At 40.2% G+C, this 27706-nt stretch overlaps 1 protein-coding gene across 6 annotated transcripts in view; it reads left to right on the top strand.

The window, feature by feature from the left end:
• The window catches only part of LOC143017840 (uncharacterized), a 107881-nt gene extending 80664 nt beyond the window's left edge, over positions 1-27217 (top strand). Inside the window, exons 8-19 of one of the 6 annotated variants that reach the window (XR_012965706.1) lie at positions 4913-5766; positions 11194-11565; positions 12082-12269; positions 14257-14378; positions 14489-14762; positions 16170-16390; positions 16515-16694; positions 23053-23206; positions 25176-25291; positions 25443-25746; positions 25875-26044; positions 26450-27217. Coding sequence is in view for 2 of the 6 variants with exons in the window: in XM_076172776.1 (XP_076028891.1) it covers positions 4913-5766; positions 11194-11565; positions 12082-12269; positions 14257-14378; positions 14489-14762; positions 16170-16390; positions 16515-16694; positions 23053-23206; positions 25176-25291; positions 25443-25746; positions 25875-25924 (2835 nt within the window). In the remaining 4 variants the exon portion in view is untranslated. Of the gene's footprint in view, positions 1-4912; positions 5767-11193; positions 11566-12081; positions 12270-14256; positions 14379-14488; positions 14763-16169; positions 16391-16514; positions 16695-23052; positions 23207-25175; positions 25292-25442; positions 25751-25874 lie in introns of all 6 variants that reach the window. The other 5 variants (XR_012965705.1, XR_012965708.1, XR_012965707.1 and 2 more) reach the window with 5 other exon arrangements.
• Positions 27218-27706: the final 489 nt, after the last annotated feature.

Genomic DNA, 27706 nt, shown 5'->3' with positions numbered 1-27706 from the left:
AAAAGATGGAGAAAAGGTTAAAAAAAAAAAAAAGAATGGAAAATTGCAAATATAAAAACTATAAAATTGAGTATGTAAAAGTGCAAAGAGAGGAAAAAGGAACCATGAAAAAGAAATTATAGATAAATGCTAAGAGCATCCCAAACTATTGTATAGATATGTGAACAGTAAACTTAACCCCTTCCATACGGTGCCGCACACGTAGGCGTCATGGACTTAGATCTCGGTGGCAGCAGCCAATGCCAGCCGTACGACGTGTCGTAATAATACTCGCATCATAAAATATAGTCACCGCTTATATCGATCGTTCTCTCTTCACCCGTGAATTTTGATAACCATAGAAAATGCGATTACAAAAGAATTAGAAAGAATGTCATTATGGAGGGGCGACTACAATAAATATAATCAAGACGCCTATTTGGCAGCCTCGCTAATACACTCGCTCCCCATGACGCCTACGTGTGCGGCACCGTATGGAAGGGGTTTAAAAATAAACAGGAAATGGTGAAACTACACCAAGGAAATATAGAATGCACAGAAGATTTAGAAATGGCTGAAGTCAAGAATAATCACTTCACGTCTGTTTTCACTAGAGAGAAGGCACAATATTGGGACGAAGGAAATGTAGTGCGATCTGCCCCCATGAGCGAGATAATAACACAAAAAGAAATAATGGAACGCTTATCAAACCTTGATATCAGGATTTTGCATGGCTTGGACGGAATTACAAATTGGATTCTTAAAGAATGCAGAGAAGAACTAATGGACAAAATACAGAACATAATAAGTTGCTCACTTAAGGAAAAATACCAAAAGACTGGAAAAATGCTAACATTGTACCAATATATAAAGGAGGAAACAAGGAAGAACCAACTAACTATAGACCAGTCCTAATAACAAGCACAATAGCCAAAATTTGTGAGAAAATTATCAAGAATAGATGGGTAAAACACCTGGAAGAAAATGATATAATAAACCCAAGACAATTTGGGTTCAGACAAGGAAGATCATGTACCACAAACTTAATATGTTTTTACTCAAAACTAATAGACATAATGCAAGAAAGGAATGGATGGGCTGATTGTGCCTTCTTGGACTTACAAAAAGCTTTTGACAAGGTACCACACAAAAAAACTATTAAAAAAGAAACTGGAACATATAGGAGGGATACAAGGGAACCTACTAAAAATGGATGGAGGACTTCCTGATGGGTAGAAAGATGAGAGTAGTAAAAAATATTCAGGTTGGAAGGTGATCAGTGGAGTACCGCAAGGATCTGTATTGGCTCCAATAATGTTTGCTAGTTATGTGAATGACATGGATGATGATGTGCAATGTTACATGAGCTTCTTTGCAGATGATGCTAAATTGTTAAGGAAAGTAAAAACCAAAACTGATTGCGAATCACTACAGGAAGACCTGAATAAGGTATGGAAGTGTAGTCAGAAATTTGAAGTGGACTTCAATATTAAGAAGTGTAGCATGATGGAGTTTGGAAAAAGTAAAAATAGAATATCAGGACAATATAAAATTGGAACTAAGGAGGTAAAGTGGGATCTGAAAAGGATTTGGGAGTAATTATCTCAAACGAATTGTACTATGATAAACAAACAAAATTGTCGATGAATCCTATAACTTGCTAAGATAAATGTGGCATTTACATATTTGGATGAAGAAAGTATTATTAAGAAAAATATTGGTCACACTGATGAGGCCTAGACTAGAATATGCGGCGACATTGTGCTCACCCAGTACCAAAAGGAATATAAAGAAAATAGAATCCAGAGGGCAGCCACAAAAATTGCTCTTGCACTTTCAAACTTTTCATATGAAGAGAGACTGGCTAAATTGGAGTTACCGACTCTGGAGCAAAGAAGAGAGAGAGGGGGGCGACCTAATCATGAAGGGCACAGAAATACTCAGTAGAGAGGACTTGTTAAACTGGGACAAGAGAAACATAGAGGACATGGAAAGAAACTAAAAAAACATAGTTATAGAAGAGAGCTGAAGAAGAACTGTTTTCCACATAGTGTTGGACACCTGGAACAAACTGGATGAAAAAAATAGTGTGTGCAAAAACCATTCATGAATTTAAGAGCAAACTAAACACTGTGAGATACAAAGGCGGGACACCATGAGCGTAGTTTCCCTTCCCGTAATATACAACTAAGTAAATACATACTCCTCCCCATCCCCCACCCACTCCCTTCCATGCATCTCAGCATTATCCATAATCAACCATTCTCCACACTATCTTCTGTCATCTACCTTCCTCAACAGACATTACCCTCTTTCCCAGTGCCCATTTTACCCCATATAAGTGCATGAGAAAATGTATTTTTCTCGTAGGCAATTGTTCATCCCATGTGTCCTTTCAATGCCTAGTGAAGAAAAATGGGTTTTAGTCACATCCACATGCTTTCTACTCTGGAGAAAAGGTATATCTCAGAGATTTACTCACTAGTAATATAATGTGCAAATCATCATACATGATACTAAGACGTTCAGTTATATGCTTTTATAAAAATATCGTGGAGAAGGGAAATATTAAGATCTTGAACATGGCCATTTGTCGTCTTAAAATGTGTGACAAGGTGAGAAAGGGAGAAAAAAATATAAGTATAAGATACCCAGTAATGGGATAAAGGATAAAAATGCACTTCAGAAAGATTTAAGTTAAAACATTCTAACATTACTCTGTGTCAATTTAAATATGTGTTACTATGTATGTAACTATAATTTTTGAGTTTCTGTACATGTCCTTGTTTTTCTCTTTAATAAATCATCTCTGTCTAGGACCTCTATCCCTTTCATAATTCAGTAAATGGTCAGTAGATCTCTTTCTCTTCTTTGTTCCTGGGTTGGTAGTCCCAACTTGGACAATCTTTGTTCGTATGTCAATTTAGAGAGAGTTGGTGCCATCTTTGTCGTTGCTCTTTGGTTTGTTTGTACATACATATACCAAAGGCTTTTTCCCCTTTATATGGAGGGTAGCCAAAAAGAAAAAGGCATAGAAATCACTCCCACCCATTTCATTTCCCATATATTCCACTCCCCTCCACCCTCCTCCCTCCCTCCCCATCTTGGCACCTCCTGGATGATGGGTCATCCCTGAATCCTGTCCACCACCCTGGGTCAGAAGCAGTGTCGCAAGACACAGCACATCCACAGCAAGGCCGCTTCATAAATTTGGCGACCCCCCCTCTCCGTCCCCTCATGCAGGAAAGGAGAAGACGGGGAGAAATCCCTTCGGGCTGCATCAAATTTTTTCTCATACATACTTTCTCACCCCCATCCCCCACCCACTCCCCCTCTTGCATCACAGCCTCATCTATACACAACCCTTCTCCATTCACCCCTATCTTCCATCCTCTCCCATCCTTCCTCTACAGACATTCCTCTCTTTTGTAAGAGAGGGGGGTTTGTTTCTAATTTCTTTATATTCTTTTTAGTAGTGGGTGTCCATAGTGTCGCAGCATACTCCAGTCTTTGTCTCATGAATGTGACTAATATTTTCTTCACCATTTCCTCATCCAAGTAGTCATAGGCCACTTTCATTGATCTTGTAAATTGAAGGTTTCTCTATTTTGTTGATATGCTGATGATTACTCCTAGGTCCCTTTCCGAGCTAACTCATTTTACCATTCCTTTGTACCAATTTTATATTGCCCTGATGTTCTATATTTACTTTTTCCAAACTCCATTATACTGCATTTCTTGATGTTGAAGTTCACTTGCCACTTTTGACTACATTCCCAGACTTTATCCAGGTCTTTCAGTACTGATTCAGTCTTCCTCTGTGCTTATTTTATTTAGTAGTTTTGCATCATCTGCAAAAAAGTTCATATAACATTCCACACCTTCATCCATGTCATAGATAAATATGGTGAACATTTAAACATTATCAAAGCCAATACAGAACCTTGTGGGACTCCACTTGTCAAGTTTTTGTCTCAAGTACCACCCTCATTGTTCTCCTATTCAAGAAATCTTCCATCTATTTCAATATTTTTTCTTGTACACCACCTATTGATTTAATTTTTCTTAGTAGCTTTTTGTGTGGTACTTTATCAATTGCTGTGTGTGTAAATGTGTTTATATATATATATATATATATATATATATATATATATACACACACACACGAGATGTGTATGTGTATAGCCAAAGGGAGTTAGCCAAAAAACAAAGGCATAAAATCCACTCCCACCCTTTCCAATCCCACATACTCCACTCCCATTCACCCCCTCCCTCTGTCCTTCCCTCTTATTTTGACTCCTCTGGAATGACAGGTCATCCCTGCATCTCGCCCACAGCCCTGGGTCAGCAGTGTCGCAAGACAGCACATCCACAGCAAGGCTGCTTCATTTAATCTGTGGCCCCTCCCCCTCTCCAACCCCTCCAGCAGAAAAAGAGATGGAGAGAAACCCTTTGGGTTGTATTAAAATATCATTCACACATACTCCCACACCTCCCTTCCCCCACCCACTCCCTTCCTTGCATCACAGCATCATCCATACACAACCATTCTCCATTCACCCCCATCTTCTGTCTTCTCTCATACCTCAGCAGACATCCCCTCTTTCCTAATGCCCCTTTTACCCCATCCATCTCATCTCATGTTTACTCCTTCCACACAACTTTTACTAATCTTTCTTCACTAATTCTGTTTGGCTACCTCCCTTGTAAAGGGAGAAAAAAACTTTGGTATATGTATGTGTGAAACTTTAGGTATGCAATAACTGTATTATCATTGTTGGTTTTTGCATGAAAATATGTTTCAATTATGTAATAGGATTGATTATGGAAAGTATGAAATAATTTTGTAATGTGTATTAAGAACGGATATTGTGTAAAATGCTGTTGTTTATCAGAAGTTAAAGTTTTCTTTTTCTTTCTTTTTTGTACTTAGGAAATGGTGGAGAGTCAGCAGAGGTCAGAAAGTAACAGTCCCAACATGGAAGAATCCGCGCCACAAGGAGAAAGACGGGCCTCAAGGAGTAGGAGTTTAGATACAGAAGATAATGGTTCTCGATCTTCAAGCCAGTGTGGTAGTGAAGAAGGGGACCATGAAAACCAGGTTAAGGACACACCAAAGCAACCATCCAGCATTGAAGAAGGGGAGGTATGCTTAACACCAAGGAGGAAAAATAGTCCAGGAAGTCACCAGAGTGGAAATGAATCTGATGGTGGTGAAAATGCTAGTGGCTTAGAACATGATGAAACTGTTAGTGCAAGTCCAAAGAAGCCAGACAGTGATTCTATGGTAAAATTGGATGTTGAATTATCCAAAAAATCCTCACATGACAAGGGGAACAAGTTACAAAGTGAATCACCCAGTAAGTATGGAAGTAGATCCCCAAGAAAGTTTACAAGTGTATCACCCACAAAATCTTCAAGTAGTTCTTCAAGCAGGAGTAGCAGTGAATCTCCCCAGAAACCACTTGAGGAAGTGGATGATATATCTGCTGAGGTTATGCCTGCAGATTGTCAGACTTCAACCGTGGTTAGCAGTTCATCAGTTAAAAAAAAGGGGGATAAACTAGATAAGGTTAGAATTGAGAAAAAACTTGAAATGAATGAATCAGATAATGAGAGAAATCAGGAAAGTGGAAAGACATCTGTGGAAGAAAATATTAAATTTGAAAGAAGTTCAAAGAAAGAAAGTGGAAAATCGGAAGGAAAAGAAACAAGAGAAAGTTCAAGACTTCGTCTACAGAGAAATGATGTTCCTACAATAGAAGTGAAGGACAAGAAAGAAAGCAGGTGAGAAATTTTCATAAAAAATTGGATTGTTTATTTTTGACATGTATGTATATATATATATATATATATATATATATATATATATATATATATATATATAATAGATTGAGAGAAGCAGGTTAAATGCCTTGAGGTTTAAAAATGTCATGAAAAATGGGTCTCTGGGTATGGATGCAAAGAGGAGATTATTTGAATGGGTGATTGTGCTGATAATACTGCATGGGGCGGGGACTTGGAATATAGGAGAGGCAGAGAGGAAAGGTTTATACATGTTTGAGAAGTATGGTAGAGGTTACAATATTGAATAGAGAAACGAGGTGAGAAGGAGAGCAGGGGTGGAAAAGGAGATGGCAGATAGGACTGATGAAAGAATATTGGAATGGTTTGGACATGTGGGAAGAATGAGTGAAGAAAGATTAGTAAAGGTGTGGAAGGCCAAGGTGGATGGAGTGAACTTCAGGGGATGACTATGGAAGAGATGGATGGGGTTGAAAGGGGCTTTGAGGAGGGGAATGTCTGTTGAGCAAAGAAGAAGATAGGAGATGGGGATAAGTGGAGAATGGCTTTGTATAGATGATACTGTGATGCAAAGATAGGGGAAGTAGGGAGTGGTTATGTGTAAATTATATTTTGATGCAGCCTGAAGCAATTTCTCCCCATGTTTTGTTCTGCATGAAGGGATGGAAAGGGGGTCGATTGCCATGCTGTGAATGTACTGTGCCTAGGTGCATTGCCTCTAACCCAATGCTGTGGGTGGTATAGGGATGGCCTGTCATCCATGAGAAGCAAAGATGAGAGGAAGGAAAGGGTGGTGGATGGGAGTGGGTACATACTTTTTGACTCGGCTACCTCCCTTATAAAAGGGAAAGACCATATATATGTGTATATATACATGTTTGTATATAGTGTGTTTATATATATATATATGGATAGGGTGGTGCAAGGGTAGTGGGTTGGGGATTGGAGATGGTTAAAGAAAATGGAGAAAATTGGGAGGTAAGCCAATTATTGTTTGCTGACAACACTGCACTTGTAGCAGGATCAGAGAGTTTGGGAAGGTATGCAAAAGAAGGAAGGTGAAGATAAATGTGGGTAAAAGTAAGGTGATGAAATGTACAAGGGGAGAAAGTGGCAGCAGATTAGAAGTGAGTACTAAGGAAGAGAGACTGGAGGAAGTGTTTTAGGTACTTGGTGTGAATGTGGTGGGAAGGGAGTGGAGGTAGAATGTAGATTGAAAGAAGTAAATACCTTGGGGGATTAAAAAGTGTAATGAAAATTTTGGGAATGAATGCTAAGAGAAGATTGTACGAAGGAGTGATTATGCCGACAGCACTGTATAGGTAAGAAACATGGAACATAAGAGAGGAAAATAGGTGGAATTTGAATGTGTTTGAGATGAGTTGCCTGAGAAGTATGATAGGGGTTACTAGCCTGGATAGAGTGAGAAATGAGGAGGTGAGGAGGAGAATGGATGTGGAAAGAGAGTTAGGAGATAGGGTTGATGAAGAGTGTTGGGATGGTTTGGACACATGGAAAGAATGGGTGAAGAAAGATTAGTGAAAGGTGTGGAAGGCATAGGTGGAAGGAGTGAACATGAGGGGGCGACCTAGGATGAGATGGATGGATGGCCTAAAAGGGGCTTTGGGAAAGAGGGAATGTCTGTTAAGGAAGGACAGGAGAGGACAGAAGATAGGGGTGAATGGAAAATGGTTGTGTATGGATGATTCTGTGATGCATGAAAGGTAGTGGCTGGGGTATGGGAGGTGAGGGAGTACGTGTGAAAAATAAATTGATGCAGCCCAAAGGAATTTCTCCGTCACCAATTTAATGAAGTGGCCTTGCTGTGTCTTACAACACTGCTTTTGACCCAGGGCAGCAGGTGAGATACAGGGATGACCCATCATCTAGGAGGTCCCAAGATAAGAGGGAGGGAAGGGGATGGATGGGAGTGGAATATGTTGGGGATGGAATGGGTGGGAGTGTGTGTGTGTGTGTGTGTGTTTTTTTATATATATTTTACATATGAGAGGGCTTTGATAGGATTAGGAGAGGAACAGAGGGAGTAATTGGTGAGGAACAATGGGTTTAGGACAGGTAGGGGTTGTGTGGATCAGATTTTTGTGGTATGGCAGATATGTAAAAAAAAAGCTTGAGGAAAAGGTAAAGATTTTTTTGGCCCTTTATGGGTCTGGAAAAGGCTTATAACAGGGTAGACAGGAAGGCACTGTGGGAGGTATTGCAGATGTATAGGATATGAAGAAAGCTTTAAGAGCAGTCAAGAGTTTTTACAATAATAGTAGAGCCTTGATGAAAAAGTGTTGGAATGGAGTGGAAACGTACATACTGTAGAAAAGTAGTGGGGGAGGGGTGCATTTATCCCCCCCCCCCCCTTTCTTCTTTTCTTTTCTTTTCTTTCGTATAAGGGTAGTAGCCTGCCAAGGTATCCAACCTTGCCCAACATGGGATGTCCAGGGTTGGGTGTCCCCATTTGTTTCCCTTTTATCTTAGCTCCTTGTGGATGATAGGTCATCCCTGTCTACTGCCCAATGCCCAGATCAGAAGCAATGCAGCCAGACACATCCACAGTAAGGCCCCACTGCTTCATTTACATGGTGACCTTCACTCCTCATCCCCTTGTAAGAAAATAGAGAAGACAAGGAGAAATCCCTTTGTGCCACATGATTTTATAGTCCATTAACAACCATTTCTTGCCTACTCCTTTGCCAGCTCAACAGACATTCCCCTTATACTCGAGGCCCTCTTCATCCCTTCCATCCATCTCATTTTTGGTCTCTATTCATTCCACCCCCACCCCCCCTCCTTGTCCTCTGATGTGAAAATAGATAAGAGGAGAAATCCCTTTGTGTCACATCATTTTATAGTCCATTTACAACTATTCTCTACCATTTCTTATCCTCCCCTTTCCATGCTCAACAGATATTCCCATATACACAAGGCACCATTCACCCTTTCCATCCATCTCATAGTCTTCTCAGGTTCACTCCATCCATCTCTGCCTTTTACACTCTTTGATGGTCTTTCCTTACTCTCTGTTCACAAGCCATCCCAGTATTCTGTCATTAGTTCTGCCAATTACCTTTCCATCCCATCTTTCATTTGCACCTCCTTGTTTCTCACTGTCCATCCTCATAACCCCCACTGTACTTTTCAGATGTATTTAAATTTCTCCTTTCTGCCTCCCTAAGATTCCAAGTCTGCCCCATTTTTGGATTGTAGGCACAGTCACCTCTTCATATAACTTCATTGCACCTGTACCCATATACTAATTTTTCATGACACATTTCATTCCCTCAAGATATTTACTTGCCTCCCTAGCTCTACAGTATAACTCTATAACTACTCCATTCCCTGCATTTACTTCCCATGTCACCCTGTCCAAGTACACATTGAACAGCAGTGGTGACATAACTCAATCCTGATGCAGATCCACTTTCACTTCACACCACTGAATCTCACCATTACCAACCGTAATGCAAGATCTACTACTCGCGCAAAAGTTTTTGACTGCCCATAACAGCTTTCCTCTTATCCTATAAATCTGTAATACTTTCCATAATGCCTGTATGTCAATCCTGTCAGAAGTCTTCTCTAGATCCATAAAGGACCAAGAAATATTCTTACTTTAAGCCTACAGCTTCACACATATCTGCATTACCACAAAAAAATTATTTGCCACAATGAGAAGACCAGGGCCACTTGTTATTGAGGATGTGGGGAGTGTTCAGGCATGTGCTGTCAGTAATTACTCAGGGTAGGCAGTTGGTGAATTATGGAGTAAAATGTCAGTAAAATAAAATAAAATAATAGAAATATTAAGAAATTATACTTTAATTCTTCTCTGGATGGAGGTGGAATGGGTGAGGATAAAATGAGTTGGAGTGGAATTATGCCTTTTGACTTTGGCTCCCCCCTTGTAAGGGGAAAAATCCCTTGGTATATGTATGTATACTGTAATTGTATTAGCCTATTTGTACAGAAAATCCATTCTCTCAGTGTAGGTACTGCCTACTTTGCCAACCTAGATGGCACATTATGTCCTTAGGAGTGTTGCATCCACTTGGCATCTGTGGCAGGGCTTGGATGGCAGTCCTCTTGCTGTCTTGATGCAGCTACTTGAAACCTTGACACTGCAGCACCACATAAAAACACATACTCAAATCATGAAACAAGCCCATCAAGACAGCAGCCTTACTCAATACTCACAACTCCCAGACTTAGCCATACAGAAAAAAAAAAAAAAATGTCTATCACACCAGCATTCCTGTGCTCAGGACACCATCCATCATTAAAATGGCACCAACACAGAGTAAACCTGGCCACAGATTCAAACTGCCCCTGATGCAACCCCCATATAGAGAGCACAGAACATACTACAGTGCCCCACACTAACTCCCCCCAGACAACAACACAATGTATCTTCCATGGGTGATTTGTGGTCCTGCCTAGAAGCTATTGCTGGTTACTTTAAGGCTGCAAGTCTTCTGCAAAGGAGACCAGGAGTAATGGATTGATTCTACCTTTCCTAAACTCACACAGTTCCTCATCAATTACTTCTGTTAATAATCTCAAACTCTAGCATTAGTTAGACCCATCCTTGACTATGCAAGAAGGAAATTAGGCAAGAATTGGTTTACTAATAGGTCAATGAATGGAATAGACTTAGTAACCATTTAGTGAGTGCTGAAACTATCAGTTGTTTTAAGAAATGGACAACTTTATGGATGGTAATAACAGGTGGTAATGGACATGGAACTCCTCATTGTAGACCTTGTGGTCTCTTGCAGTTTCCTTCATTGTTATGTTCTTATGTTCACCCTCATGCATGTCTTTCAAGCCAACAAACAGATCCTATAAGAACATTGAATTTCCATTTGTCCTCTGTTTCTTTGTAAAGTGGAACCATTCAGGCATGCATCCAGTCCCTCTGGCACACACTCCATCTAAGCACAATTTAGACAACCTCATCACCCAATCCACTATAACTGCTCCTTCTTTTGTCTGACACTCTGTATGACACCTACTATGGTGCCTTACCAGCTTTAATAGTTTTCAATGCTCTATTCCTACAACTGTGTCATTTTCATAAATCTTTCCACTGGTATTCACTTCTGTCTGCACACTTTACCTTTTCTCTGACGGACACCCCTCCCCCCCCTGTCTTTGAAACTGTGAGCTAACAGTTTGAAGAAAAATATGTAGACTATGGTAATGAGCTGTTCCATGAGAAGGATGAACCATCAGCATTGCTGGAAATAAGATAAGGTGTACTGTTTAATCAGGAGTGAAAGTAATGTACATAATGGGAGTAAAAGGTATGAGGATGTTCCTCTTCTGCCTAGCTTCCTATGCGAGTAAAAGATGTTTTTGGATGAAAAGTATTTGTTTATATATTTTTGTATGTTTCAGTTCATCTAGGAAATCCCATTCAAGATCTCGGTCTCCAAAAAAGAGCAGGAGATCACATTCTTCATCCAGGTCAGTTTCTCCAAAGAAGCGAACTGGGAAATCGTCAATGCCCTCAAGATCTCATTCAAGATCTCCTAAAAAGCACAGGAGTGATAGGCGCCGTTCCTCTAGATCAACAAGTTCTTCTACCTCAACATCCTCTTCAGCTTCACCATCTAACCGCAGAAAAATGAAAAGGTCTAGATCAAGATCAAAATTAAACAAGTCATCATCTGTGAAAAAGAGTGAATCACAAGACCGAAAAAGAAGAGGGAATTCCTGGCAACATTTTTCATCATCCAGTTATAGTAAAAAGGATACAAGCCGAAGCAGGTAAGAATGTATCCTGATATTGATGATGTACAAAGTTTAAGGATGTATTATGGATGTATGAATGCTAGGTTAGGTAATGAGCACTCCCTTTTTTCATTTTGGGTGGGGAGAGAGGGACATGGTTGTAATGTTACCAATGGTTTCTGGGATAAGGATTCCACACTTCATTATGAGCCATTGGTCTAGTTCAGAGGTGCATCCATTGGTATGTGTGCCAAATGTGGCACACTTCTCCAGCATATGAAACCCAGGCTCACCTAAGAAAATAATTAAATAATTTGACAACTTTTCTGAGTTTTGTAGTTCACCTCAGCAAAATATAATTTTTATAAATTTCATGTATATATGTGTCAGGAGTGAGGAGAGAATGAGGGAGGGAAGGGGTGGCTCTGCTAGTAAGTGAAGAGATAGGTAAGTGTGTGGTGGAGTGGAAAGAAGTTTCTTCAAGGTTTAATGTGGATGAAGGTGAAACTGAGAAGGGAGATGTCATTGTAAGTGCATATGTTTCTTTAATAGGTCACGTGAACGCCACAGAAGGTCAAGATCAAAATCCCTAAAAACAAATGAAGTAGATGGGAGGAAAAATGATAAAAAAGACACAAGTGGAAAAGGGAAAAGATCATCAAAGGAAAAAGAAAGTGAAGAAAAAGAAAATCAGAAGAAGCCCACCATAGACTATTCAAGTTTCAAATCTGTCAGAAAAGGTAAACAACAATCTATTTTTATTTTATTTATTTATTTTTATTGTATTTTCTTATTATTTTGTGTGTGTGTGTGTGTGTGTGTATATGTGTATTTACCTAGTTGCCTAGTATTATACAGGAAGAGAGCTGCTTGTAGTGACCTGTCTTTGCACACACTGTTGCCACGTACAATTTGTTCCAGATACACTCTGTGTAGGAAACTATTCTTTTTCAGATCTCTTCTATAACTATCCTTTCTGAGTTTCTTTTCATACCCTCTTCTTTTGCACTTATCCCACTTCAATAAATCATCTCTGTCGAGGACTTCCATCCCTTTCATAATTCTGTAAATGGTCAGTAGATCTCTCTTCTTTGTTCCTGGGTTGGTAGTTCCAGTTTGGACAATATTTGTATGTCAGTTTAGAGTGTGTTGGTGCCATCTTTGTCATTGCTCTTTGAATTCTTTCTAATTTCTCTATATTCTTTTTTGTACTGGGTGTCCATAGTGCCACAGTGTACTTCAGTCTTGGTTTTATCAGTGTAACTAATATTTTCTTTATCATTTCATCATCCATATAGTCAAAGGCCACTTTCATTGGTCTTAGTAAATTGAAGGTTTCTCAGATTATTTTGTTGATGCTTGTTTGGTGACATGTCTTTGCTGATAATTACTCCTAGGTCCCTTTCCGAGCTAACTTTTTTTTTTTACTTCCTTTGTACCAATATATTGCCCTGATATTCTATTTTTACTTTTTCCAAACTCCATTACACTGCATTTCTTTATGTTGAAGTTCACTTGCCACTTTGACTCCATTCCCAGACTTTATCCAGGTCTTCTGTAGTGATTCACAGTCTTCCTCTGTACTTATTTTCTTTAGTAATTTTGCATTATCTGCAAAAAAGTTCATATAACATTCCACACCTTCATCCATGTCATATATATGGTAAACATTATCAGAGCCAACCTTGAGGGACTCCACTTATCAAAATGTGTGGCTCTGGTCCTTAGGGGAGCCCCATATAGACCCTAAAGTATCAACTACATGGTACTTTGCCATAACAGCATGCAACCAATACCCCCAGATGGGGTGGAAAAAGAAGTCTTAGGTCTAGTTCCGAGTTTTTGAGTTTATTCCTGAATAAACTCAAAATTTCAGAACTAGACCTGTGACTTCTTTTTCTACCTTCATCATTTTATATATACATATATATATATATATAGTATAAGGGAGGTTGTTAAAGCCTTCCATAATCTTGAGAAATGTTTGCTTACTGCCCCTCTTTGAATCCATGTAGGTTAGTGGAGGTGGGTAGTTTGAGAGTTATTATTCCTGCTACAAAACTTTCCATCAACTTGGTTATGGTGGATAGTAGTGAAATTGGTCATTGTGAAGCAGGATTTCATAAGGACTTTATGTGGTTGAAGACATCTATTGTGGCTTTTGTAGCTCCTGGACCCAAGTATTTGTGGTGAATGTTTGAGGTCTTGTCAGGGACTTTTGCATGTGAATTTGGAGAGGGCTTATGATGTTGCATTGCTATTTTGGTGATGTCTTTTTCCCCCGAGTTGCTCTTATTGTTTCATGGGAGGAGGGCAGGGTGATTGAATTTTGAGTTTGTTATGGTTTTTACTCTCCACAATTTTATCCTTTTCCCATGTATTTAATTTGTTTACCAAGTGTAGTCCAAACAATATGATGGACAGGGATGACAATGTGCAGATATGGGAGTAATTGAGTGCTTTGATTTATCCACATTCTTTGTATGGTAGAAAGAGTCTGTGATAGTATATATAGAGTATTTCAGTCTATAATTTCTGAGTATGTATTTGTCAGTTTTGCTAAATCTTTTGAGCAAGTTCTTGTTGATAGTTGGGGCAAGGGAATAATGATAATGCCCTCCATGTATATTATATAAATTTTAGGAATATGTGCCAATTATTTCCCATGCAGAATTGGCTTACTTTCTCTCAATGTTACATTTGCTTAACAATATTTGTCAATTTTAGTTAACTTATCCCGTGGTAAGTCACGAGAAGAGGAAGGTGAACGAGAAACTCCAAAGAAGAGACGATGGGGTAATTCATCATCTAAAAAGTCATCCTTGGCAATATCATCAGATTCTCTAAAGGTACATTGGTTCATTTGGTCCGTGAAATATGTGTGATGTAATTTGTTAGTTACAAAAATTATACATTCAAGGTATGTGATCCTGTATTTTACTGAAACCTTTTCTTTTAGACTATTATGCCAGATGTCAAGCCACTCTCAGCCTCGGAGCTTCACCTTGGGCAGGAGTCTGAATCTGAATCGGGGGAAGTCAGTGATTTCGAAGGGCCAGAATTGCCACCAAAGATTGCCAGAGAGGTAAATGAGGATGAGGACGATGAAACGTATGGACCAAAGAAACCAAAAGAATTTGAAATGTCATTGTCCTATGTTAAACGAGAGGTTTGGGAGGTCTCACCGCCACCATTGCGACAGCGCCAGATGTCAGGAGATGACCCGAAAGAGAGTGAGTAAAAGATGTAACATCTTATTTTTCATACATGTTTTTTTGGAATTTAGGTGAAATGTTGAGGCAAAGTCGGAATAATGAAAAGTGGTTATACTATAGGAGGTGAGTGTGGATATTATTAAAAAGTGGGGCTTAATGATCTGTTTATATATACCACCAAGGCTTCTTCATCATATGGGGAATAGCCAAGACAAAGGTATGCATACTCTCCCACCCATTCCACTACCATCCACCACCCTTGGTTCCCTCCTATTGTATCTCCCTCCCTTCCACAACCTCCTCCCTCTCTTACCTCCACCCCCTCTCCCTCCCTCCCTCCCCTCCTCCAAATGTCATATCAAACATTGGAATTGGCAGGGTTGCTCTGCTGTTTTAGAAAAGGCAAGTTGGATGGATGTTCGAAGGAGTACCATTGATTGGGGGGGCGGGGGGGGGGATCAACTCAGACATTGCCATACTACAAAGCAGCACACAAACGTAGCCCCTTGAAGAGATGTTCCAGACCACACTTGAATCCATAGTTTACTAGTGCCCACCAAGACACACTTATTGCTTTGGGTACCATCACTGACACAGCTAGCTGTGAAGTATGTATTGGACTCCACAAAGATGGACATGGTATAGTAATGATAATGGCCAAGGAGATTGATCACATACCCCATCTGGAGTATTGGATGCATTTTATTGTAGGGTCAAAAGCTGCTCATTAGCATGCAGGTGATACTATAGGGTCTGTATGGGGCACCCCAATGGACCAGAGCCACACATCATTTTGTGGTAGAGTAAATCTATTCATATAGTAATTATGATACTTTTATACTACAGTTGTCCCTTTGTTATGCTGCCCCCCCCCCTCCTGTTACTGTCCTGTAGCACTTCTCTAAATATTAATTTTCTCATTTTGCCGAACCCTTTGGTGGGGAAAAAGAACATTGCCACCAAGTATTTCCCCTCGAGTTGTAAAAGGTGACAAAAACAGGACGGGGATAGGACTAGGCATTGCACCTTTCTTTATACTACAGTTAGGTAAATGCACACAAATACACACTAGTGAGCTTCGGAACCAACATCTCTTCATTTGTGCTCCGTAGGAGTTGGAGAGAAACCAACTCAGGCCCACGCATGTACCCATCATATACAAAACCAATAAACTTTACACACACATCCATTAGATTGAACACACACACCACACTCTCCAACACAAACCAGTACACAGAGAACTAGAGTTGCATCCATCACACCATAACACATGCACCCCAAAAAATAGCCACACAAGAATACACCCTAAAGGTATAAATGTTATTCTCCCATACCCAGCCAACTTGCTGAACAGGTAACACCTAATTAAAAAAAAAAATGTCGTTGCATGTGATTCTTAACCCGACTCATTTTAACTTTTATCAGAAATTGGTGGAAGGAAAGCACGGATTGTGGAAGGCCCAGCTGTTAGCAGTAGTAAGCCAGCAGTAGCACCAGCCAGGAATCCAGTCTCTTGCACAGTATTCATCCAAAACCTTGTGCGACCCTTTACAATAAACCAGCTGAAGGAATTATTACAAAGGACAGGACGCTTAGTTTCTAATGGATTCTGGATTGATAATATCAAGTCCAAATGTTATGCACAGGTAATATAGTTCTTATTCATTAAAGTTTCCAGATATTTGTAAAATTGTTATTTTTCTTTGCCATTAAAAATTCTTGGAATATACAAAGCAAAAATTTTTAACAGCCTTTATTGCTTATGTTCAGTATGAAACAGAAGACCAGGCCCAGGAAACACGTGTAGCACTTCATGGTGTGAAGTGGCCAGTTTCCAACCCAAAGAACTTGTTTGTAGACTATGCTACTGAAGCTGACTTAGTCAAGAAGTTGCAGGAGACCACTCCAGCACCTCATAAGCCTGTTGATGAGAGAGAGGAGAAATGGAAAGTGAGTTCTTAAGATATTTATAGTTGTTTTACAATATGATTTATGTAAAGCATGTTTCTTTGCACCCCTGTACTTATATGATTGACCTGCAAAATGAGGACAGGAGTGGGAGAAGAGAGACTTCCCAGGTTTGATTCACTCATGTGAAAATTACTCCGCCTTCCTTCAACAGAACTTCCAATTTATCTCAGATACATTCTCATGGAACAATTTTATTCTATACACTGTCATTGACACACAATTGCTCTGTAGACAACCACAGCCTTGTGTGGATTAATTCAACCCAACTGTCCATCGATTGTTTGATTCACTCTCTATCTTCACTTCCAACACTGATTCAACACTAATTCATTCTCAAAACTTTGTTCATTTGACATTGTCCCAGTCCATTTACAGATTTTTTAGTCCCTTGCCATATTCTATAACTTCAGTTCATTTGACTTTGTCCCAGTCCATTTACAGATTTTTTAGTCCCTTGCCATATTCTATAACTTAAGGGGACCTCCCCTCTCTGCCCCCTCATGCGGAAAAAGAGAAGATGGGTAGAAATCCCTTCAGGCTGCATTATATCATTCACACTGTCCAAATTGAATCTACCAACTCTGGAACAAAGAAGAGAAAGAGAAGATCTGCTGACTATCTACAAAATAATGAAAGAAATGGAAGTTTTAGACAGGAACGAATTGTTAGTGTGGGACAACGGTAAAACGAGAGGACACGGAAAAAAACTGATAAAGGATAGTTATAGAAAAAACTTGAAAAGGAACAGTTTCCCACATATAACTTGATGCAGAGAGATACAAAGATGGGTCACCACGAGCATAGCTCCCCTCCTGTATATTACAACTAGGTAAATACATAACTACTCACTATGCCCCCCACCCCCTCCCATTCTTGCATTACAGTATCATCAATACGCAGGAGCTCCTGCTTTCTTCCTTGCTCAACAGACATTCCCTTCTTGCTCAGAGCCCCTTTCACCCCATCCATCCATTTCATTGTGCCCTCAACTTCATTCCATCCTCACCTGCCTTTTACACATTTTTTAATAATCTTCACTTATTCCTAACCAGCCTAATACCTTCATCAGCTCTATCTGCCGTCTTTTCCACCCTCACTCCCCACTTCATTTCTCACTCTATTCAGCCTAGTAACCCCTATCATACTTCTCAGACACTTCATCTTAAACACATTTAAACTTTTCTTAAATTTAGTCTCCACTCCATATTGTAATTGGCACAATCACCCCTTCATATAATTTCTTTGCATCCATTCCCAGATGTCTACTTCTCGTTACATTTTTTAATCCCCCAATCCCCTATGACATTTACTTGCTTCTTAGTCTACAATTTACCTTCACTCCTCCCTTTCCTGTCATGTGTAACCCCAAACACCTAAAACTATCCACTTCCTCCAGCCTCTCTTGTTTAAAACTTACTTCCAACACTCGGCCATCCTCTCCCTTTGTACATCACATCACCATACTACCCACATTTACCTTCAACTTTCTTCTATCACATACTTTTCCAAAATCCATCACTAACTGCCTTAATCCCCCATCTGACCCTGCCACAAGTGCAGTGTTGTCAGCATACTGAATGAAGAAACAGTGAATGGAAAAACTATACAAGAATTTAAGATCATATTGGATGTTGAAAGTTACAAAAGCGGATCACTACAAGCATAGATTCTTCCCGTAAAATACAACTAGGTACCACCAGGTAAATACACACACACACACACACATTGATAAGACCAATATGAGTATGCTGTGACATTATGGACACCCAGTACTACATACATACATATACCAAGGCTTTTTCCCCCTTCCAAGGGAGGTAGCCAAAAAGGGAAAGGCATAAAAACACTCCCACCCATTTCATCCCTAAATACACTCCACACCCCTCCCACCCTTCCTCTCATCTGAGCACCTCCTGGATGACGGGTCATCCCTGCACCCTGCCCACCGCCCTGGGTCAGAAGCAGTGTCGCAAGACACAGTACATCCACAGCGAGGCCGCTTCATTTAATCGGCGACCCCCCCTCTCCGTCCCCCTTTGCATATAAGGCAAGGACGGGGAGAAATCCCTTCGGGCTGCGTCAAAATTTACTCACATATACTACCCCACCCCCCACTTCCCCGCCCATTCCTCCTCATGCAGTCACAACATCATCCATATACAACCATTCTCCACTCACCTCTGTCTTCCGTCCTCTCCCTTCCTTCCTCAACAGACATTCCCCTCTTCCCCAAAGCCCCCTTCACCCCATCCATCCACCTCATCCTAGGACGTCCCCTCATGTTCACTCCCTCCACATCTGCCTTCCATACCTCTTTTACTAGTCTTTCTGCACTCATTCTTTCCATGTGTCCAAACCATCCTAATATTCTTTCATCAACCCTATCTCCCAAATCCTTTTTCACCCCTGTTCTCCTCCTCACCTCCTCATTTCTCACTCTATCTAGCCTAGTAACCCCCACCATACTTCTCAGACACCTCATCTCAAACACATTCAAACTCCTTCTCTCTTCTTCTCTTATGTTCCACGTTTCTGCCCCATACAGTGCTGTTGGCACAATCACTCCTTCATACAGTCTCCTCTTCGCATCCATTCCCAAATGTCTATTCCTCATTACACTCTTTAAACCACCAAGGCATTTACTCGCTTCTCTCAATCTACATTCTACCTCCACCTTCACTCCACCTTTTCCTGCTACACTTGCACCCAAGTATCTAAAACTATCCACTTCCTCCAGTCGCTCTCCCTTAACCCCTTCCATACGGTGCCGCACACGTAGGCGTCATGGGGAGCGAGTGTATTCGCGAGGCTGCCATATCGGCGTCTTGATTATATTTATTGTAGTCGCCCCTGTGTTTTTACATTCTCTCAAATGTGCCCTGAATCCCATTCTCTGGTGTATTCAAAATTCGTGGGTGAAAGAGAGAACGATCGATATAAGCGGTGACTATATTTTATGATGCGAGTATTATTACGAAACGTCGTACGGCTGGCATTGGCTGCTGCCACTGAGATCTAAGTCCATGACGCCTACGTGTGCGGCACCGTATGGAAGGGGTTAATGTTCACTTCCAGTCTACTGCCACTTTCACCCCTTGTACATCTCATCACCTTACTTTTACCCACATTTATCTTTAGCTTTCTTCTATCACATACTCTCCCAAACTCTGCCACCAGCTTCCTCAATCCCTCCTCTGACCCTGCCACAAGCGCAGTGTCGTCCGCAAACAACAGCTGGCTCACCTCCCACTTTTCTCCATTTTCTTTAACCATCTCCAATCCCTGACTCACTACAGTACTAAAAAGAATGTAAGGAAATTAGAAAGAATTCATTGAGCAATGACAAAGATTGCACTAACAGTCTCCAAAGTGACATGAACAAAGATTGTCCAAACTTGAACTACCAACCTTGGAACAAAGAAGAGAAAGAGGAGATCTACTGATCATCTACAGAATTATGAAAGAGATGGAAGTCCTCGATAGAGATGATTTCCTAAAGTGGGATAAAAGAAAAACAAGAGGACATGAAAAGAAATTTAAAAGGGATAGTTACAGAAGAGATCTGAAAAAGAATAGTTTCCCACACAGTGGTGGATATCTAGATTAAATTGAATGAGGAAACAAGGAGTGAAAAAAAACCTGCAAGAATTTAACCTCTTCACTCCGGGGCACATCGCACATCTGGCAGCATTAGCTGCCCGACGTGCGATGTTGCGTCATAATAATTGCATTATAAAAAATAAAGTCAGTGCTCAAATGTTCGCTCTCTTTCACCCGTGTATTTTGATAACCATAGAAAATTGATGAAGCCAGTTATAGAGAATGGAAATTACGTAGGTACAACTACAGTAAATATAATCAAGATGCTGACATCGGCATTATTGAGTACCCACTTGCTCCTCATGCCGCCTACGTAGGCGTCACCATATGGAAGAACAAACTGGATGCTGAAAGATACAAAGACAGGTCACTATGAGCATAGCTCCCTCCTGTAAAATACAACTAGGTAAAATACACACACTGATAAGACCAAGATTGGAGTATGCTGTGATACTATGGACACCCAGTACTAAAAAGAATATAAAGAAATTAAAATACAGAGCAATGACAAAGAAACCAACACACTCCAAATTGAGGTACTAACAAAGGTAGTCCAAATTGGAACTACCAACCCTGGAACAAAGAAGAGAAAGGAGATCTACTGACCATTTACAGAATTATAAAAGGGATGGAAGTCCTAGACAAAGATGATTTATTAAAGTGGGATAAGAGAAAAACAGGACATGAAACTCAAAAAGGATAGTTATAGAAGAGATCTGAAAAAGAATAGTTTCCCACACAGTGGTGGATATATGGAATAAATTGGATGAGGCAACAGTGTGTTAAAAAACTACAAGAATTTAAGAACAAACTTGATGCTGAAAGATACCAAGACTGGTCACTACGAGCATAGCTCCCTTCCCATATAATACATCTAGGTAAATACACACATTATGGTCACCCAGTATCAAAAAGAATATAAAATTGAAGGAATCCAGAGAGCAACCACGAAAATGGGCCCAACACTTCAGACTTGTCATATAAAGAGAGACTGGCTAAATTGAAGTTACCGACTTGGAAATAAAGAAGAGAGAGGCAGCCTACAGACTATATATAGAATCATGAAAGGCATGGAAATACTTGATAGAGAGGACTTACTAAATTGGGACAAGAGAAACCCAAGAGGACATGGAAAGAAACTCAAATAGGATAGTTATAGAAGAGACCTGAAGAAAATCTGTTTTCCACACAGAGTGGTGGACACTTGGGACAAGCTGGACTAAACAATATTGTGTGCAAATCTGTACACGAATTTAAGAGCAAACTAGACACTGCAAGATACAAAGGTGGGACACCATGAATGTAACTCCCCTACCCATAAGATACAACTAGGTAAATACACACAAATAAGAACAAAATTGGAATATGCAGCATCACTATGGACACCTAGTAAAAAAAAAAAAAAAAAAAAAAAAAGATAGCACCAACACTTTTCAATTTGACATACAAAGATAGGATAAACTAAATTTACCAACTCTGGAACAATGAAGAGAAAGAAGTGATTAGCAAACCATTTACAGAATTATGAAAGGGATGGAAATTCTTGATAGGGATGACCTACTAATAGGACCAAAGAAATACAAGAGGACACAAGAAGAAACTTGAGAAAGACAGCTACAGAAGAGATCTGAAAAAGAATAGCTTCCCACATAGAGTGATAGATATCTGGAACAAACTGAATGAGGAAACTGCTAAAACTATACACGACTTTAAGAAATAACTGGATGCGGAAAGATACAATAGTGGGTCACTACGAGCATAGCTCTCTTCCCGCAAAATACAACCAGGTAAACACACAGAATTATGAAAGGTATGGAAGTCCTTGATAGAGAAGACTTATTAAATTGGGATAGAAGAAAAACAAGGGGACATGAAAAGAAATTCAAAAGAACATTTATGAAAGAGATGGGGAGGGGGATGGCTTTCCACACAGAGTGGTGGATATCTGGAACAAATTGGATGAAACAATAGTGTGTGCAAACACCATACATAAATTTAAGAACAAACTAGATGTTGTGAGATACAAAGACGGGTCACCACAAGCATAGCTCCCCTTCCCGTATAATACAACTAGATAAAAATAAATGCACATACAAAGATGGGAAACCATGAGCATAGCTCCCTTTTGTGTAGAATACTAGGTAAATACACACATTCACACATGCATGTATACACACCAAAGTTACACCCTTTTAGATTTAGTCACTAACTGCTCAGCCTCTTCTCCCAATCTGCCAGAAGTGCTGTCATCAGCAAAGACCCTATTTACCTTCCATATCCCTCAACCACCAACTTCAAATGTCTGCCTAGCACTTGTGTGTTAATCACCTGATCATCCTCCTATACATGTAGAACAAACTCTGACATTACTTAAATCTTGTGCAGTCCCACCTTCACCCTAGACCACACACCCACACACTCTTCTCACCTCAACATCTCAAGGATTAAGGGCCGCTTTACTTCCCAGCACAGTACTAAGATCCAAAGTAATATAACAAAGCACAGCTCTTCCTTAGCAGGGCCTAATAGTAGTCTTGAAATGGCGTTTTGGGGTGAGGGGGAGCACTCCATTTAAAAATGAATTAAGGAGATGAGAAGACCATCTCATCAGGTGCCATTATCCCCCATCAGTTGACATTCTCCCTCCATTCATTTGTATCCACTTTGTATGTACATTACTTGATTTATTTCAGATGAAAATAAACATGTGGTTAACAGTTTTGAAATATGGTTACAGATGAGAGAGGGGCCTGTGCGAGAATGGGATTTAGCAAAGATTGGAGAGCGTTCACCAGGAGAAAAGGAACGTGAAAAGGAACGTTTACGAAGGGAAAGAGAAGAAGAGAAGCTACGTGAAAAAATGCCTAGTCATAATAAAAGTCCTCGAGAAAGTAAGAACCTTGCATTTGTTGATTTGTCTTCATATTGTTATGTAGAGCCAAGGACCTACTTGCTTGTTGCATTGGACAGTTGTTTTGATAAATTTGAATAGCATCAACCAGTGGTAATCTTCAAAGTTTATTTATTACATGTTTGTATTTAAATAACGTAACTCCAGTTGGAGAATATGTACATAGTGGCGTGTTGGATTAGATTGAAATTCTTCAATTATCTTGCCAATTCTATGATGTATCCTTGGTATTATACATGTTGGTATACCTTCATCCCATTTTTGGAAGTGGGGGGATTTTTTTCTCGTAGTTTTAGGAAATCGGCTTATTTATATTCCAGCATTATCACTCCTATCACTCCATGGCTGTTCAATGTGCACATGGATGGAGTGGTGTGGGAGTTAAAGGTGAGGGCAATGGGCAGGGGACTGGGGATAGTTTAAGAAAATGGAGAAAAATAAGAGGTGAGCCTTTTACTGACAACATTGCACTTATGGCAGGGTCAGAGGAGGGATTAAGAGAGTTAGTGACAGAGTTTGGGAAGTGTGATAGGAAATTGAAGGTAAATGTGAACAGAAGCAAGGTGATGAGATGTACAAGGGTAGAGGATGGCAGTGAGTTGGAAGTAAGTCTAAAAGGAGAGATGCTGGAGGGAATGGATAGCTTCAGGTATAGTCTCATGTGAGGAATGGAGGTGGAGGTAACTTGTAGAGAGAAGCAAGTAAATGCTTTAGGAAATTAAAAAGTGTTATGAGAAATGGGTAACTGAGAATGGATGCAAAGAGGAGATTGTATGAAGGGGTTATTGTGCTGACTGTATTGTGTAGGGCAGAGACTTAGAATTTAAGAATGGCAGAGAGGAAAAGTTTAAATGTTTGAGATGAAATGTGTGAGAAGTATGGTAGGGGTTACAAGATTGGATAGAGTGAGAAACTAGGAGGTGAGGAGGAGAGCAGGAGTGGAAAAGGAGATGGCAGGTAGGGCTGATTGAAGATTATTGGGATGGATTGGACACAAGGAAAGAAGGAGTGATGAAAGATTAGTAAAAGAGGTGTGGAAGGCAGTGGTGGATGGAGTGAACTTTAGGGGACGACTGAGGATGAGATGGATGGATGGGGGTGAAAGGGGCATTAAACCAAAGGGGAATGTCTGTTAAGCGAGGAAGGGAGAAGGCAGGAGATAGGGATGAGTGGAGAATGACTGTGTATGGATTATACTGTTATGCAAGGAAGTGGGGGGGATAGGGGATGTTAATGTGTGAATGATATCTTGACATAGTCCGAAGGGATTTCTCTCTGACTTCTCATTTTTTGTATAAGGGGATGGAGAGGGCGGATTGCCGATTAAGTGAAGCAGCCTTGCTGTGGATGTATTGTGTCTTGCTTCATTGCCTTTGACACAGGGCATTTGGCAGATGCAGGGATGATCCATCATCCATGAGGTCCTGAGATGGAAAGGGTGGTGGAGGGGAGTGAATTAGGTGGGAATAGGTACGTGCCTCTGACTTAGCTACCTCCCTTATAAGGGGGAGAAACTTTTGGTACATAGATAGGTAATACACACACACACACACACACACACACACACACACACACACACACTCACTTTCTCACACTCACTTTCTCACACATGCACTTGCACCAGCAGAGTTTCTGACTCTTGAAGCAAATGCCACTAGCATCTGTGAACACATCCAGGCAACATACTCCAGCAGCCTTAGATGCAACCATCACTCAGAAGACATTGAAGACTTCAACTTACATTGAATTACTCAGCCAGTGCAGACATCAATCTTTGAGTGATTTGTATGCCAAACCAGTGGCCATTGCTGGTTCCCAGGAATGTTGGGTTTCTCTCAAGAGAGACCTGGGGCAGCAAGTTTATCCACAGCATTCTAATGTATCTGGTGGTTATAAATATTGTAATTTAATGGACCTAAGCATTAAAAAGACATTTTGATGATTTACAGATGAAAATGACGTGCGAAAAAAGGAAGAGGAACAGCCTGCCAAATTGCTAGATGATCTCTTTCGCAAAACCAAATCACAACCAGCCATTTACTGGCTGCCTCTCACTCAGCAACAAGTAATTACACACATTTGCAAACCAGTTTATGATTACATGTTCAATATATTTTGGAAATTTGTAATGGAAATAAATACTTCTTTAATATGTATTAAAACTTATGCTACATCTGTATATCACCCAACTACTCTCATTTTTCTTGGGAGTGTAGATAATTCAGAAAGAAGCATTGAGACGGCAAAAATTGATTGAGCATGATCGGCGGATGGCTGAAGTGAGGGCTGAGAGAGAGAAGGAAAGAGAAGAGCGGGAGAAGCAAAGAGCTGAAAGAGAAAAGGAGCGGGAGAAGGAAAGGCAGGAGAGGGAACGAACTCGTGAAAAGGAAAGGGAAAAAGAAAGAAATGCTAAAAGATCACGATCACGGTCAGGATCAAGAACTAGGAAGAGGAGTAGATCTCCAAGGAGGTCGTCTCCAAGGCGGTCGTCTCCAAGAAGATCACCTAGAAGGTCTCCCCGTAGGTAAAGATCAGACACATTGATCCGTACCTTTCATGGGCATTCTCAGACAAAGCCAGTTTGATGAATGAAATATATTCATCATTAGCAAAACTGTATTATATATTGTTTATTTACTTTGTTTCAGATCAAGATCTCGGCGATAATGTAGAAGGGTTTGGCTTGAGGGTAGAGTGATGACTCCCTAGCTTGCAGCTATCCGCCTCCACTGCAGGGCTCATGCCAATGCTGCTGTTTGCAGATTTTGGTCGCTTTAAGGGCATTAGTCCATTATATGTGGTCAAGACTGCCTTTAAGGTTAATATCACAGAATTCCTCTCCCTCTGTGTTTCCCAAATCCCCCAAAACCAACTTTCCTTGTTTCCCCTTTTCCTATCCTCATCTCCCGAGCCATTTATATCTTTATTACAGGATTCATTACCACCCAGTGCTCTCCATTGCAAGCTTAGATTATTTAACATTAGGAATACATTAGCTGAGTTATTCAGAAAGATAATTAGGATGTGGTTTTTATTTTATTTTAGTGTTTATTTTTCTTTGTTTTTGTTTTTGTTATAGCTTGGGTGGGTGAATTAAGGTGAGGTAAGTATGGAATACAGTTTGGCAGTTTACGCATGAGTTTATTATAGGGGAAGTTTTTTTTTTTTTTTTCGGTTTCATATATCAGGAGAGCATTGGGTGGTAAAACAAATAAACCAATAGGTCGCGGATCAGCTTCTCATGAGGGAGATAAAGGAGAACTGCATTTCATCTGGATGATCAACAGTATGACGATGAACCCCCCTCCCCTTCCTCTGGACAGTGAGAGACCTTCGATGACCAGCGTTTGAGTTCACCAGTGACTGTGCACCATTATTTCCCTCTTAATGAGGAAGTGGACCTAGTGTCCAAAGTGATCTACAATTTAGCAAATTTTCTCAGTTCACCTGCTGTGATTTTTGGACAAATTTTTGTATGGACCAAGTGAACTGAAATTTAACAACAAAGTCATTTGTTTACCAAAACTACAATAATTTATTATTATACTTCTCATCTTAAAAGTGACTAAAAAGAAAAAGGTTAATGCTGAATACAGCATCCTTGGACAGTGGAATCCTGAAAATTATATTCTTGTAGATGAACATGACCCCCTCACATGATTAATTATTTGGCAGAAAGAAGCAAGTGATGAGCAAGATGGCTTTTGTGTGTGGGAGCAATTGTTTGTACACACACTGCCAAGTTGCAAGTACAAAAGTATTGTTATGCACCCAAACTTCTGCTGGACTTGGAATTGATTATGTTCAGTTTTGCCTGCTTTTGTTGATTTGTAATTGTGTGTTTGATTCTTTGATTTTGTAGGGCAGTTCCAATTTTTACTTTGAAAGCAGAATTTGTAAAAAAAAATAAATATATATATATATATATATATTAATGTAAAATACATATTTGTAGTGTGCTGATGCAGAAATAAAGTTTAACTGCTGTTCAGATTAATTTCCATCACCTTTTTATGTTTTATACATATAACCAAGGGATTTTTCCCCCCTTACTAGGGAGGTAGCCAAAGTCAGAGGCATAATTCCATTCCCACCCATCTCTTCCACCCTCTCCATTCACCACCCCTCCCTCCCTCCCTCATCTTGGCTCCTCATGGATGAAAGGTCATCCCAGCATAATTCCCATTGCCTGGGTCAGATGCAATTCAGCAAGACACAGCACATCTACAGCAAGACTGCTTCATTTAATTGGTGACCACCCTTCTTCATCCTGTCGTGTAGTAAAATTTTGAGGATAAGATAAATCCCTTCAGGCTGCGTCAAAATATAATTCACACATAACCGCTCCCTAATCACTCCCCCTATCCCCCACCCACTCCCTCCCATGTATCACAGTGTAATCCATACACAGCCATTCTCCACTCCTATCTTCTACCTTCTCCCTTCCTCAACAGGCATTTCCCTCTTGCTCAACATCCAT

The sequence above is a fragment of the Oratosquilla oratoria genome, chromosome 33 (genome assembly GCF_046742065.1).
Source record: "Oratosquilla oratoria isolate Oo_2021 chromosome 33, ASM4674206v1, whole genome shotgun sequence".
NCBI lineage: Eukaryota > Metazoa > Arthropoda > Malacostraca > Stomatopoda > Squillidae > Oratosquilla > Oratosquilla oratoria.
The sequence above is the reverse complement of the archived record's forward strand: the minus strand, read 5'-3'. Positions and strand labels throughout refer to the sequence as shown.